We start from the raw sequence: 15,703 nt of genomic DNA, 5'->3' as shown, positions 1-15,703 counted from the left end.
TTTGATAGTTTACAGAAACAATGTTAAAAATATATACATTAAATTTAAAACTCTTTAGCGAGACGTTATCATACCTATCATGTGTTGTTGAAACTGCAAACGCTCGGTAGCTGACGGCAAGTATACCATCAGACCATTCATGAGACACGGTATCGAATTGACCATACAGCTGTCCCATTGTGATAGATTTTGGATTGATTATCGTATACTGAACTTTATTTTCTGACATGAGGCCCTTAAAATAAAAAAAATGTTTTATCAATGGTTTGTCACCACAACACACTATTTTTTAATTATTTTTCTTCTTCCGCCATATCCGCCCCTTAGTTGGAGCATATGGACACCACGCGGCGTCTCCAAAAACCCTGTTGCTCGCCGGTCTTCTTGCTTTGTTCCAGGTCAAACCAGCATCCCGTAGCACTCTATAGATACTATTTGGCGACCTTCCAGGAATCCGGTTGGCTTGAAGAACAGGCAAGCTAGGTTGAGGCTCTCTTCTGGTATCTGCAACACGTGGCCGAACCAGGTCCAACGTCAGCTCTTCACTCTCAGCGTGATGAGAGGCTGCTTAGTGCATTCTCTTATCTCCTCGTTGCTCCTAAAGTCATACCACCCGCACACCCAGTATCCGTCGTAAACATCTGTTTTAGAAGCTCAGTGGTTGCTCTGAGCCTTCGTAAGATGCCATGACTCGCTACCATAAAGCAGCACCGTCAGAATACAAACGTCGAATAGGCGGCATTTGGTTTTGACCGAGTACAACTGCGAGTCCCAGACACTCTGCATCGAGTTGAATGTTGCTCCAGCCATTCCCATTCGGATAGCGAGCTCTCTCTACAAAATGCCATCTCCCGTAATGTGTACCCCCAGATATTTGAAGCTGTCGATGCTCTCTATGTTTTGCACCTCGCTATTCAGGCATTACCAAATTTAAACTGCTTTTCCCTTATTGCTATGGTAATCATTCATCCTCTACTTTACAGGATAGTCTTTTAATTTAGCGCTGTGCCCTTTAGATTTATTTTTGTTTCAAACTGAAACTTACGTTTGTCGTTTATTACGAAATTAGTATTTAAATTTTGCTATAATTTTAAAAACATAAAAGTCCCTAAAATACTGCAAACCTCTATTACCTTTTCATTGCCAGCCAATTTTTACTAGGCGGACACTTGTAGGCTAGCTATTTTTGGAATAAAATAAATCCCTTTAAAAATTAGGAACAGAATGATAAATATTTCTGAAAACTTACCAAATAAACATGTTTCTCGAGTTTATCATGAATATTTTCACACTACGATGATAAATATTGTTTAGAAAATATACACAAACAGTTTATTTAGAAGTAATGACGTTTACAAGAACGCAAAGGTTAACTCGTCTATGGCGCGAGGCGACATAAATGCTTAGATGAGTTAACTCGGCTCTAGCAGTGATCGGCTCCAAAGAACATATATTCTTTCAGGAGCTTTAAAGTATCTTTATAAACTAATATTATATTATTTAATTATTAACTAATATTATATTAACAAGTCAGCATAAGTACTGCATGAATTTTTGAGATTATAACTATATTGACCATACCCTTTCGCTGACAAGTCCCAAAGCGACGGCCAGAGCTTGATAAGTGGAAGTTTTTCCAGAGAATGGATAGCCGACGATCATAAGACCGTGGCGGACGAGGAGCATCTCGTATATCTGCAGTGCCTTCTCCACAATAAATGGTGTGCCCTGCAAATTCATCTCCGTGCATGCATCCTGGAAACATGTTACGACGTGGGGAAGTCCTGGCAGTGGCATTTCTAGCCCCGGGAATAGATCAGAGATTATACCCTAAAACAATAAAATATTACACTTTACAGGTGACTATAGAAGTGTCCAAATTAGGTACTAATTGATACATTGTACCAATATATATGTGTAAAATATTAAAGTAATAACTCCTTACCAAGCGATCATTTAGTAGTAACCTTAAAGATACGAGTGGTAAACAGTGTTGCCAACTGTTTTTGACAAAAACATGCCAGACAGGGGTAAGAAAACAGGCTATTTGACAGGAAAAAACGCTAGGTTTTATCAAAATAAAATTTAAAAAAAATAAATTTAGTCATTCTACCAAGAACAAAGTCAATACCTTTTCTTTCGCGTATCGTAAAAAAGTAAAAAAGATCGGAAAAAGTTCTATACGCGTAAAAACCTCGCATTTTAACACAAATATGCCTATATTGTGTCAACGGCGTATGTTGTTTTATTTCTCACGCTACTAAAATATGTACCGACCTACCTGCATTAAGGAGGTATCTTATAGTCAGAAATTTGATGGACATGAAAATAAATAAACTACATATCTGGCGTATTTACAGCGCATTTAAAGCTGTTGGAGGCATCAAAAAATGTTAGTAAAAATGCCACAAGCCAAATGCGTTTTTTTGCAAGCTAGATGCCTATCAAAAAATGCTAGATCTGGCAAGAAAAATGCTAAATTGGCAACTCTGGTGGTAAGGTGATCAAGAATCAAAAGCAATCAAAAATGGATATTAGAAAATAATAAAATATTTACTCGTCTGTACACTTAATCCTTTTGACCTGCACCGATTATTTATTAACTTATTTATTATTTAATTGCTTGTCGCAACATAGTCTTAATTCATTTAGACATGTAAACATGTGCAATACAGTGTAGTATATGGGTTAAATAAGGTGGTGACATCTTTAGGGACTGTGGAAACCTCAGAATAATTACATTCAAAATTAAAATAAACACGTCACAAATATCATTCAAAATTAATAATAATGAAAAAAATACACGCCGAGCAAGAGAAAGCGATACAATAGGCTTGATGTATGTACAATACCAATCGTAACAATAATCACATCTTCCCTCCATAATTCATGTCCACTAGAAGAAATCGCATCTCACCATGGTTAATGTAATGTCAAAATAATCTGAAATGCAAAATGACTTAAGTTAATCTAAATAAAAGTATATGTCGATGAAGTCATTTACCATGAACAACGGCACATCTTGATTGAGGAATTTGGGTAAGTTGACATCCTTTATTGACCGCAGTACAATAATATCTTCCCTCTCTTCGGGATAGCGCAGTTTCAGGGCTGCAGCCGCTCTCAGCACTGACTTTACAGCTCGCATACCTAGAAATTAACGCAATAGAAAAATAACCAACAGCAAATTTAACGACTGCCGTGTTTTATTAGGTCATAAATTGTCGATGCGTGAAAACATTTTGGGCAATAGCACCTGCTCCGAATGAGATTTCCCTCTGATCAGCAATGGGCAAGAGCTTTAAATATATGATGGTTCACACGTCACGGGAGGCACTTTAGGAACAGAGCTCGCTATATAAATCAGAATGTCTCGAGCAACATTCAACTTAGACTGAAACTTCCAGTTTCTTGTACTTGTTCAGAAGCACAGAGTAATAATATAAAGAGACTGGGTATTGTTCGGCTATATGAAGCCGTGTTTCTTGCGTATAACCACATAGTAGAATCTCAATTTTATTATTATTAACTTAACTATGAAACGTTATACCATCATGTTGCTTCTCAGTACAGCTACCAAATCTAAACACAATATTGTTTCTATACACAATATAATTTCATTATACACAATATAAATTCACCATATTTTTTTCTACATACTAAATTATTTAAAAATAATTACCAGTAATTTTATATTTAATACAAAAACAATAAATTTCAGCAACACTTGCTCGCTGTTTTTAAATGATGATTCAACAACCAAACCAATATGTACTGGCGACATGTACAAAAAATATTTAATTCAGCCGTAGCCATTGGCTATCTTCTTGAATTCATTGGAGTCTTAACTGGTCTGTACTTTCTTTGAACCAATCAGATTTCAGCGTCTTGTTAGATATCATCCAAAGGGAGTATAATATGCATGACTTAAAATAAGACAGAAAAAGACTGGCGGGCGACAGGGATTCTTGAAGGTTGGGGTAGTAACTGTAGCAAGTTGGAAACTTGGAATTTTTCACCTAGGCTATAGTTTGCCGTATGGCAACTTAAAACTACACCAGGAAGCACTTTCTCCACAACTCTTGGTACCAGCAGTTCGCTTCTCGTTTCTATCTCCAATACGCATCCAATTAATTCTTCAAACTTAACTAAACATTGTAAACTTCTTTCGGATAATAAATGAGAAAACTTAAAGCCTTTGTTTCAATTTTATAACCTCATTTCCAGTATAAGTAACCTATAATATCCCATATAATCATATACTCCACCTAAGGAGAGGACTTGGATATATAAGAAAAAGAAGAGTTAATTGATTACCATAATCATAATGAGGTTGAGATGACAGTTGCTCAGAGCAGAGCCGATACGTGGCAACGATTTTCACAGCCAATGGTTTAGCGTTCAAGTATCCCGAGGCATAGAGCTCGATTTCCGATATCAGAACATAATCAGGCACCATCATGGCTACTGACCGGAACAGGGCCTGAAAAAAAATGAATCAATATTATACAGCAGAAAAAACATTTTATTTCACATCATAAGTGGAGAAAGCAATGCAAAATGTTTTTTTACTTTAAGATTATCAGGTAGCTCGGATCTTCCAGCGTATCCTGGATTCATGGTGATGAAAACAGCACACGTCTTGTCCAAGTTTAATTGAGTTCCCTCAAAGATGAGCTCTGTCGCACCAGACACTAGCCCTCTCTGTATACTCATGATCTGCTGGGCCACCACTGACAGTACTTCTAAATCTATTCTGTTGAACTCGTCAAAGCATGACCATGCTCCACATGATGCGAGCCCCTGTAAGAAAACATATTTTATTATTATCAAATCTAAACAATTTTGATGTCAGTATAAAGTAAAAATCTCAATTTAACTATTAATCTCGACAAGAATTGCTTTAATCGTATTAAAAAATAATGTAAAGTTGGCAGGCCAATTAAACATGTGCCAAAATAGTCTTAGAGTCATTTACATCAAAAATTCCAAGAAGCCAATGTCAAAGACTGGATAAAAAGCGAATAGAGGAGTCCAAGCTTCAGAATTCAATAAATCAAGGAAGAAAATTAAAAAGCCTACGTGGTATGATCACAAGAGGTTGAGCAAATATCTTCGATGTGACAAGCAATCCTCATTAAAAAAATCTACATAATTGGACTACCTTGTAAATACAAATTATTTCAGGAAGTTGTTAAAACTGTCCAATTTTCGTTTGAAATGTAATTTTTTTAAATGAAACAAAAAGCAAACACTATATAAAATGATGATTCCTCATATTTACGAAGTTTACTAATTTTTCACTTGCGTGAACACGAATTTCGATGTATTTTTGGATTGATTTTTAAATGATTAAATAATATGTTATGGTGATACCAAATGAAGGTATCCCTCGGGATACCACCGCGACGCAGCGGACCGAAACATCGGCTTTCCCAAAAGAAACCACAGCCTGCCGCAGCCTACTTCCACCTCAAAGTAGAAAACAAGCACCACTACTTCTGCTAACTTCATTAAATAATTATTACGAACAGCAGTATTTTTTTAAATATAATATAATGGCCAGCAATGGATATGCGAGCCAGAATCGATGCTGCGGGTGGCAGGTCCGAAAAATGGCGCTACGCAACATCGCCGTTGGCAGCGCCGCGATTAAAAAGGGAGGCTCGCTACCCGCACGCCAACGAAAAATGCGCCTGCTCTATCCGAACTTCTGCCCTCTCTCGTCTCGACCATCGCCCAGTGGGGACCCCTCTGGGGTAGCAGCGAAACATTCGCTTAGGACGCCGTGACGCCATCTTGTCAGCCACGCGTGTACCATCACTCAGTGACGCCTTGACGCGATATTTGCATTTCTGCGTATCTCTGCAACTATGCCCCCGCGGCCGTCCCGCTGACTTCCGCTGACCGCCCAGCCCATCGCCGCATCCCGCGATCCCAGAATCTGTACCACGTGCTTTGCGCCCATCGCCGCCTACCACGGTCTCAGAATCTGTGCCCCGTGCTTCGCGTCCGTGACAATGGATACAAGAATCTTATAAAGCCATCTATTCAATACATAAAACTGCTGTCGGCAATTATCGAGGGTAGTTTTTCACATGTTTGTATCAAAGTATTATAATTGTTACAATAAGTTAGCCGTCTAAACAGTCAAAACTGTCTATCTCGCTCTAAAATTTAGCACACCCAAGAGAGGTGCTAGCAGTCTTGTGTCTTACAAGATAGACTGCTAATTTAGAAATAATTAATATTGATTTACTTTACTCTTATCAATCATATTACTCACAATTATTAATCAAAAGTGATAACTTTATGTCTTGACCAGAAATTACTTAATATTTGTACCACAGTTACATAACCAAAACAGACTAACACAAAGTGTGCCAAATTTTTGATTTCAGAAACAAGGTCTTCAAGTCTAAAAGCTAGTAAACATGAAATAATTTTACGATAATTTTATTCTAATTGAGTTAGCGCAGTACGTACCTTGAAGAATTTCCCCAAAGCAATATAATCCAACCCATCGGAGCAATTGAAGACTACACATTGCTTTGCGACTGCCTTCGCCAAGTCTTTGCTAGTCTCTGTTTTACCTGTTCCCGCCGGACCCTCCGGTGCTCCACCTTCAGAAATCAACATTAAATTAAACATTCTCACCAACCACAAAAATAACTTTTAAACACATACAACATCTTCTGTACTTATAGGTACCTACTTGTTTTAGATAGCGTGATCTCTTTTTATTCAGATCCTTCAGATTTATGCAAATTAACTATCTCAATCCCTCCATCTTTTGGGAGGTCTGCCAGGAAAACTACGGCCAGCAGGTTTTCTGTCTGACATAATATGTGGAATCCTACGAAAGCACTGGGCGAAAGCACTGGGCGAAAGCACTGGGCGAAAGCACTGGGCGAAAGCACTGGGCGAAAGCACTGGGCGAAAGCCCGTTCTTTTTATGTGTCCATTTGAGAATTTTCAATTTCACAAATTTGTTAGATCTGCTCACTTTTTATATGAACAATAACATAACATTTAACATATCATTTATGAGTACAATGCGCATCCACTTTCCACTACAGTTTCAAACGTTTTTCACAAAAGTTATATAATCACAGAAACTATAGATAAAACAAATCAAGAGTGACACGTCTGCCACTATCACAGACGCCATGTGCCACTGATTACTAAGAGAGATGAAGCCAACCGCAGAGAATACTAGCCAAGCTGTGTAGAAGGCTAGCCAAAATATAACTGAAACTTACTTGCTCGTGGAGAAAGATAGCCTAAATGTGAGAAAGGTGGTCTAAGTGTGGAGAAGGCTATCTGATAGCCCTAGTCACGATCCTCAGTCAATGAAATACCAATGAAGAAGAATACAAGTATACATTTGCAAATATTAATTATTGCACTTACCTAGGTGCAAATGTAATGCCCCAAACAAAGTCCGGAAACATCTGTCAGTCAGGGGTGTCACCACAAGTCGGGATGTATTACCCAAATATTCATATCCGTACATCAACTGAGAGTTGATCATTTTAGTGGCCAGTTCCGTTGTTTTATCATCTTGTTTCTGACAAAAACAACAAAAAGATACAGTAAACAAAACAGTAAATAACTATTTTTGCTAGAGCGAGCTTATATTAACAGCATTTTTTATAACAAATTGCTCAATGGGCTAAAAACTATGATTGAATCAATTTCATATTTTAAAAAATAAGTGTTATTTTTGACAGAAGCAAGACTTAGTTTCATACGAGTCCTCTATTAACTTTTCCACTGTGGGGTAAATACAATATAGATACAGTGTTTTACACAAGTTCTTTGTTATTTTGATCTGTTATGAATGAGACAAGATAACGATACACTGCTGATTTGGCATGTATTTCAAAATGAATAGACCGCTGAAATAACATTAACATAAACTTGTAGATATTTGTCATATTATATGATATTTACTCCTTTGCATGTCTGTAATTGAGAACAATTTCTTGAAAATGGAAAACTCTTGCGTTTTTTTTTTAATTTTTGGTGTAAACATCTGTCGATTGCCCAAATATACATACCTCCCAATAGTATCGAATTTGGCATAACCAATTGAAGTCCTTTTCTGAGCAAACCTTTTTCTCAATTAGCTCAGATAGGACATCTCTTGCATGAACGTCCAATACAACCAATGCCCCTGAAATATGTACAAGTGAAATTTTCACATTAAGTTTTAAAATCAATTTCATACGTTGATAACAAAATTAATACCAATATTTTATTTGGATGTTGTTAAATTTCAAACCTATTAAGCGCGAATTATATTATAGTGCATGTCGCTGACTATCATGTGACGTCACAGTAAGCTGCCGCCACGGGAACAAAGTGTGTAATGTCGTTTTTCTTGGTGTTTAAAATGTTATCAGACTGATGCTCCCATCCCGTAGCACATTTTGAACGTTTAAACTAACATTGTCAGTTGGCAAAATCTGCCGAAATCACCAGAACAATGAGATCACCCGACGTTGAACTGTGCTGCATCAACACCTGCATGACTCAATGAACGTTTTTATCATCTTCTACATGCCTACACTTTTCGACTGTCATGTCAAAATGACGTTTTTTTTTGTTTTTAGTGGTTGACACTATGTATTTTTTCTATAAGAATGTTGTCTATTATCTATGGTCTTCAGACTGGATTCTGTTCAAAATATTATCTATGGTTGTCATGTTGCAAGTAATTTTAATGTACGCACACATAGAAACTGTTAAAATTAGTTTAAATTAGTAGGAAGAATTAATAATAATTCAAATTACTAATACATTTTAGTTGGCACTCTTCATCAGTGTCAATCTTCAGTGAATTTAGAGAAATGGTGATCGTTCAAAATATTCTGCAAAATGACGAAACCATAGAATAAATTTGTCGCTGCGACAGCGTGACAGTAGGCGACATGTATGCAACATGCACCTCAATTTGATCAGAACTTTACACTTTTGTAATATTAATAACAAAATAGCAGACAAGAGCCTACATGCATAATATGGTAATCAAGTAGGGATCACAGTCGATTTTAAACAAGCGATTGCTTAGTACGTCAGTTTGTGCGTTACTGTAGTTTGTATGTTACATTTCGTTGAGTGACAAAGTCAATCTGTAAGCAAAGCAGGGATTTTTTTTTTTTTGTAGAATTATTAATAACCATGTCCTTGCTTTTTCGTACAAGGTGGTTGTTAGTAATTTTGAACAATCACAAACACCCAGGCTTTGAGAAAAACACATAAATGTTTTTGTCATGACCGGGGATCGAACCCAGAACTCTCGGGTCGAAGGCCAGTGCCTTACCCACTGCATCACGAGAGCCACCCAAAGCAGTGATTGGTTGATATTATGAACTAGGCGTATCAATTTTTTTAAGAATCTAGTAAGCGGGCATACAGTGGAATGGCATTGGATAAAGGGAAAAACCACGGCAACAACGTATTGTTTCCTGTTTCAATGTATAAACTAGCTATATCTTTTTAATTTATCCAATTTGTATTAGTAATACTAATGTGGCACGATAATAATGTGAGTTCACTGTTATTTTTTACCTAAAGTGATACGATTCTGAAGGCTCAGTTTCCCTCGAACCAAGTCGACTATTTTCGATATTTGATCATTACACTTTTCAAGGTAATCCATCATCTTTTGTTCACTAACTTTCAGAGCGGCTGTCACTTCTGCCGTCCAGTAAGTCATGGCGATGCATTGAACCTTGAAACAGAGAGTGCCAACAGTTAACAATAGTGTGCCTGTAAAACAGGTATTAATATTTCTTATGGCATACCCTTCACCGGAAATGGAATGTGTTTTTTTATAGCATGAACTAACCTAACATAGAACACCACAATATTGTTGTAGCCTAACACATCGTATTATAAACATTCTTAATCTATTAAGTTAAACTTCATTGGGTTATGACGGTGGCGAAGCTCGATAGTAAACGATTATTAGATTATTTTTTTCTAACCATGTTCTATTCTAAGAAAAACTTAAAATATGGGCTTCTACGATGTAGAAGTTGTATTAACAGATTTTTGTTTTTACGAGACATGGATGTTAGCCATTTGGTCAACCTATCAGATCCAAACTGAAACAGATTCAATATTTATTAGTAAAAAAAATCATTTATTAGTGCTAATGAAAAATAATATAAATCGATTTATATGTGTACATATTTAAATCAAGCACAGCGATATTAGTCAATTAATTGGTCAAATATAAAAATACCCTCAATTCCTCAGCAAATTGCAAACGACTCGGCAATAGCTTGCAAAGAGATGTAGTTTTACATTAATATATTATTAAGATAGCGTCATTCAACAAAGCGATAGTCTAATAGGTAGGTACCACCACATACCGTCTGTCCGGCCCAATGCAGCACCCATTCTACTCTTGGCTTTTCTGCATAGTCATCAAACGCTAAAGATACTGTATGGTGTACAGACTTTTTCATGCAGTCTTCAAGTTCCAAGAACCATTTCTCTACCTTAAAGCACAAAGAAATTCAATAAACGATAAAATTGGCCCAGTATCAAAACAAAATAATTAATTAATCATTCAAATACCTGTCCTCTTGCAGCGATTGTATTGATGCTATAGATCAACGGTACCACTTCGCCTTCTGATGATTTCATATCAGTGATGAATAGGTCTTCGGTGAAATTCAAAAGCGCGATACCTTCAAAGCATTTTTTCAAGTGTGGCTGTACTCTAAAAACATAAACATTGATCACTTGTCAAAAATATTAATGAAATATCTTTGATAATCAGATATTCAGATAATCCCAATGTGAGGTCTGGTGCCATTTTGTTTATATTTTATCTTCTGAAAAGAATGCGGCTTGTAGAAATTGTTCAAAATTAACTCCCGACAAAACGCATAAACATGATGAATTTGAGATAACAAGCCGAATCTGTTAAAGCTGACATTAGTCACAGAATGATCCACCAAAACAAACATACAGTTCTAAAAATACAAGACACTATAGGATTTTTAAATCTTGCTTTTTCATTTGTTAAATTTACTAAACTAATCATTTAATAGTGTCGAGAAAACCAGTGATTTGTTACATTTCACGTATGTTAGTAAAGTCGGCTCTCACATCTAAACTCGCCTCCTGTACCGCACATCCATAAATCAAACCTTCCGAGAATGGCGATCCAGTGTTGCTTGTATAGACCGCGCACATCTACCTAGCAACAGTCGCATGTAGCCTTCAAAACGTATAGGTATTCAAATGCGGTGATCGGTGAGCCGGTATAGGAATGACCAGTTCGTAGGTGTTTATATGCGACCAGGCGTCTTTGACTCGGAGCCCGAGAAGCATGCAACTTGTCGATTACAACAGCAGATGTTTTTTTCAAACGAAACAGTCGCATTCCACCAATCTGCAGAGCTCCATTTGGCAACGTGTGTTTTCTGAATAACGATGATGTCACATCGACGTATTCGACATGTTGTAGGCAAAATGAGTTTTGATGTGAGAGTCGGCTTAATTGCAGTTTTTGGGGTAAGTAATATAATTTGATGCATTCTCACCGGGTAGGGTCCTTTGTCTCAGATAAAATTTCTAACAGTTCATCATTTGACAGAAAGAAGAATCTGTAAAAATTAAAACAACAAACTATTATTAGCTGTTTGTATCAAATTTATTGTAAATAAATTATAAGCATATCATAATAGCCTACCTTGGGAAGAACAGTCTCTTCTTCTCGAGGTATGCATTCAATCCTCTCTGAATGATTTCCAATAGATTGTTTGACTTCTTCAATCTCTCCAGCATCTTTTCTATTTCTATGACGTCTAATACTCGAGGCTCCGCAAACACTGCTTTCATTATTTCCCGCCACATCTAAAGACAAATAAATTATTATAAGCATACATTAGATGTGTATTTTTAATCAAAACATACATTGAGAAAGAAATTAATATTTTATTATGCAAGCGTATTACAAAACCGAATTGTTTCCAGTTAACAGGTTTGCTGCCACCCTATATAATTTAGAATTGACCCCATGTGCCAATCCACGAAAACGTAAAAATAGGTCAAGGTAGACGAAAATAAGTGATGACTATGAATTCATAATATTTTTTTATTAGTCGATATCATGTAAATACGTCGGTAAAATATAATGTCAAGGCTCGGAGCCCCCCCCCCTCCCCCGGCACTGCCACTTGAACTTGAAAGTGAACTGTATTTGTTATAAATAATTTGTGTTATAACAAGTCGTAAATTATAAAATTTTTCACAGTTATGCATTGAAAACATTTAAGTGGGTTTTGTGAATGTTGCCCTTGTAAAATGCTCCAAAATGTTATGATACGCAATTTTGTTTTATGATTTTTTATGGCCTCTCAGATAGAACGAAATTTATTGATTCCCTAATTGCTTTTATGGGATTTGGTGCCACCATGTTATGAAAACTATCATATTTCAAATCAATCCATTTGAGTAACACTGATATGAAGACCAACTAATATTTTCTTTCAACAGTGAGTGGCGTGCTTGACTAAAAAACTTTTTATCTTTATAAAATCATACTGAAAAATATTCTAAATAACCTAATGCTGCCACTGCTGAACATATGATAAATGATAATGATAAGTGGTAGGTAGGTAGGACCTTATAAAACATAGGTGCCGAAAAATGTCTATAAAAAATCTAATAAAGCAAACCTGTTAAACGATAAATAAATAGATATTGTAGTTGTTGTTTTTGGCTGAGAGTCAAACATAATAATATCTAATAGGTATTAAAATGCGAGTCATATCTGACGGCCCTGGTTTCTCCACTCCAACTCACAAACTCCACAATATACGAAAAATGAGTTATGAATGCAGCAATGTTCTTTATATTCACACCGTCCATTAAAAGTATGATGTAACATTCTAAGCACACAAAAACAAATGTGAAAATACGATTTATTTTCAAAACTAACATTCTCCATCTTTTTTATCCACAGATATTTTGTATTTCTAGCCAAAGTTACCATTTTTTTTATCACAGCCCATTTCTTTATCGATAATGCATTGAATACAATAATAATCACACTATTCATTTTACACCCACGATGGCCGCGTGGCTTAAATTCCGGCCTATAGAGTCGAGGGTCCCAGGTTCGATGATATGATCCTAATAGGATCGGACATGGTCGAAAGAAAAAAGATTCATTTTAAATTGTACAGAGAAAACTGTTTTTTTCAATTTGCCAAAAACAAGCATTGACGGAGATTGTGAGTTATGAAACCAGAGCTCTCCTATTCACAGCTGTGTAATGTGATGTAATTAAGTTTATCAGTTTATCAAAATGAATATACCTTATCGACAGCGCCGAACCTTCTCCCTTCTTCGGGCATCTGTTGTTGAATGTCAGGTGAAGAGAAAATGGGCTCCAGATACATCCATGTGGACTGGACGTGCAGCCACTCATCCATGATCTCCTGCAGCAGCTGCAGCTTTTCCTCCCACGCCCTGAATCAAACGACATGTATCACAAGAAACCATGTACTTGAAGGCATTGTGATTAACAGTATACACAGACACAACCCGCCTATTACTATACCACATTTTATTGCTACCTTGATGAATTCATTCATTGTGCATTTCCCATGGCCAAATAGTCAGCACTTTGAATCTAACAATGAACAGATGGCTAAACCCCAGAACCCGGCGAAACCTGTTACACCCACAAGTGTTTGTTGTGAGAGCATTGCCTAATTATCAAAAGGAAATAAAGAATATTTATTAAATGTAGTTACAACTTACAGAATCGTTACTTCAAAAGGCTTTATGTACGGAGAATTCTTCATTGTTTGAGTCTTTACAATATGATCATCGAGAAGCAACTGGATTTCATCGACACCCGATAAGATGTAAGTGCCGGAATCCCTATAATAAATGTGCGATATTATTATATTGTATTATGACATGCCTATACAACTATTCAAACAAATTTTACATTATTTAGATCAGGGGTGTCAACCTGGTCCCTACCGTCCACTAATGGGCGTTCCAGCTTTCATGGTGGGCGGTAGGGGTTTCAAAAACATTTACATTTTGTTTTCATAAAATTCCCCATGACACATTGATACCAGATGAAGGTCTCCCACAGGAGACCACCTCAAAGGGCGGACCGAACCATCATATTTCCCAAAATACCACAGCCTACGTCCACTCTTCGCGGTTATCGCAACCCTCGGCCGAGCGAAGCCCGCCTCAACCGGAAATTTAAATTCGTTATAATCCCGCCAAAACAGACGCGGCCTACCGATAGCGCCGCCACCGGTCAATTTGTCGGTAAAACAGGGAGGTTCGCGACCGAGAGCGGGATGACGCCGAATCTGACGGTTGAACATGCGCGAAAAGCTTCTACTTCGATTGGCTGCCGGACAGCGAGCATCATCGCGAAGCCAAGATACATATCCTGCCAAAAGGACCGCGTCGGCAGACTTCTCAAGCATCTCCAGGAAATAAAGGACCACATCGGCAGCACGCCAAGCCGCAAGCCCCGATCCTATCTCCCATCGGACAGCGAGCATCGCCTCGGATGCCAAGCATCAGCAGCTAGGACGCAAAGAAGCCACGTTTGCAGCCCGCCAATTACCGACCGACCGCCATGACAATAACATGTAACGACTTAAAATAAACCAGCCTTGACAAAATACCCCGTGCGTTTCTGTCTCCCACCCCCGCTTTGACCTTGACGTTATCACGGCCTGCTATCTCTGCTTTACACGCAGAAGGCCGGTGATAACATGAAACATAGAAACGGCCCATGAAGTTACCTGATCTTTCCCAAGCCGAACTCCGCTACTCCTTTGGAAATCTTGCAACTGACTACTGAAATTTGGATTAAATTTGGATTCTCACGGCTGAAGGCTCGTGGAATCCATGGCCAATACTAACATATTAAATTTAGGGGCGCCACACGGCCTTACATCTGTGAAAGATGAATCAAGACAAGTGTAGAATATGGGAATAATAAATAAAAGAGCGATTGATACTTGACAGTAACTATGTTATGACAAAGAAAAGGAATTTATAATACATTAAATAGATATTAGGCGGCTCGGTACTGAAATTGAAATGGCTAACTAGACCTAATTAAATACACGCGGCTAAGTTTTAAAAGAAGTACCTAATCAAGAATGGTGGATCAAATAATAAGTTTCCAACTGGAACGACAACAGAGGCTCTCGACATGACGGCGCCATCGTACTCCGTTAGTTGACGTCCATAATTACTATCGGGTAGACCCTACCGGAGCACGACTATTCTGGAAGGCAGAAAATCAAAAAGCCTCTTGAAAAAGATTCTTGTGTTACACCACGAGACCTGATGTTTTCGCCGGAAATCCAAACAGCGGCATCTATGTTCCTTCGGCCGAACGCTCTTCCAAGTCGACTAACAAATAGTGTTGCCAGCGGATTAAAGTTGGTTATGTTTGTTTTAAACATAACAATGTTTCCGAAAGAGGAGACCTTCGTTTGTTTCTCACAAAAATTGAGCCAGATACCCAGTATTTAGTTTCATTAATTAATTACATGTAATTTCATCAGACTTCATGCCTCTATGTATCACATGTATAAATAAAAAGATGGATTTAACAACAGTAAGTTGTTTTATAAAGATTTATTCAGCCAAACTTAGCGAAAGTCTGACATAAAGTATTTGG

The 15,703-nt window shown here is 37.4% G+C and overlaps 1 protein-coding gene across 1 annotated transcript in view; it reads right to left on the bottom strand.

Annotated features, from left to right (window-relative positions):
- Positions 1-15,703, bottom strand: part of LOC147065891 (dynein axonemal heavy chain 7-like) — a 109,434-nt gene that overhangs the window by 68,784 nt on the left and 24,947 nt on the right. Inside the window, exons 10-24 of the mRNA XM_085955679.1 lie at positions 13,795-13,917; positions 13,347-13,500; positions 11,717-11,880; positions 11,568-11,630; positions 10,594-10,738; positions 10,386-10,514; positions 9,577-9,739; positions 8,064-8,179; positions 7,414-7,570; positions 6,487-6,623; positions 4,573-4,803; positions 4,318-4,483; positions 3,005-3,150; positions 1,582-1,830; positions 75-235 (exon numbers count right to left, since the gene is read on the bottom strand). Of these exons, the coding sequence (XP_085811805.1) occupies positions 75-235; positions 1,582-1,830; positions 3,005-3,150; positions 4,318-4,483; positions 4,573-4,803; positions 6,487-6,623; positions 7,414-7,570; positions 8,064-8,179; positions 9,577-9,739; positions 10,386-10,514; positions 10,594-10,738; positions 11,568-11,630; positions 11,717-11,880; positions 13,347-13,500; positions 13,795-13,917 (2,304 nt within the window). The remainder of the gene's footprint in view (positions 1-74; positions 236-1,581; positions 1,831-3,004; positions 3,151-4,317; positions 4,484-4,572; positions 4,804-6,486; positions 6,624-7,413; positions 7,571-8,063; positions 8,180-9,576; positions 9,740-10,385; positions 10,515-10,593; positions 10,739-11,567; positions 11,631-11,716; positions 11,881-13,346; positions 13,501-13,794; positions 13,918-15,703) is intronic.

Source organism: Rhyacophila brunnea, unplaced genomic scaffold (assembly GCF_057557595.1).
Source record: "Rhyacophila brunnea isolate RB1 unplaced genomic scaffold, BYU_Rbru_1.0 scaffold_5, whole genome shotgun sequence".
NCBI classification, from domain to species: domain Eukaryota; kingdom Metazoa; phylum Arthropoda; class Insecta; order Trichoptera; family Rhyacophilidae; genus Rhyacophila; species Rhyacophila brunnea.
The sequence above is the reverse complement of the archived record's forward strand: the minus strand, read 5'-3'. Positions and strand labels throughout refer to the sequence as shown.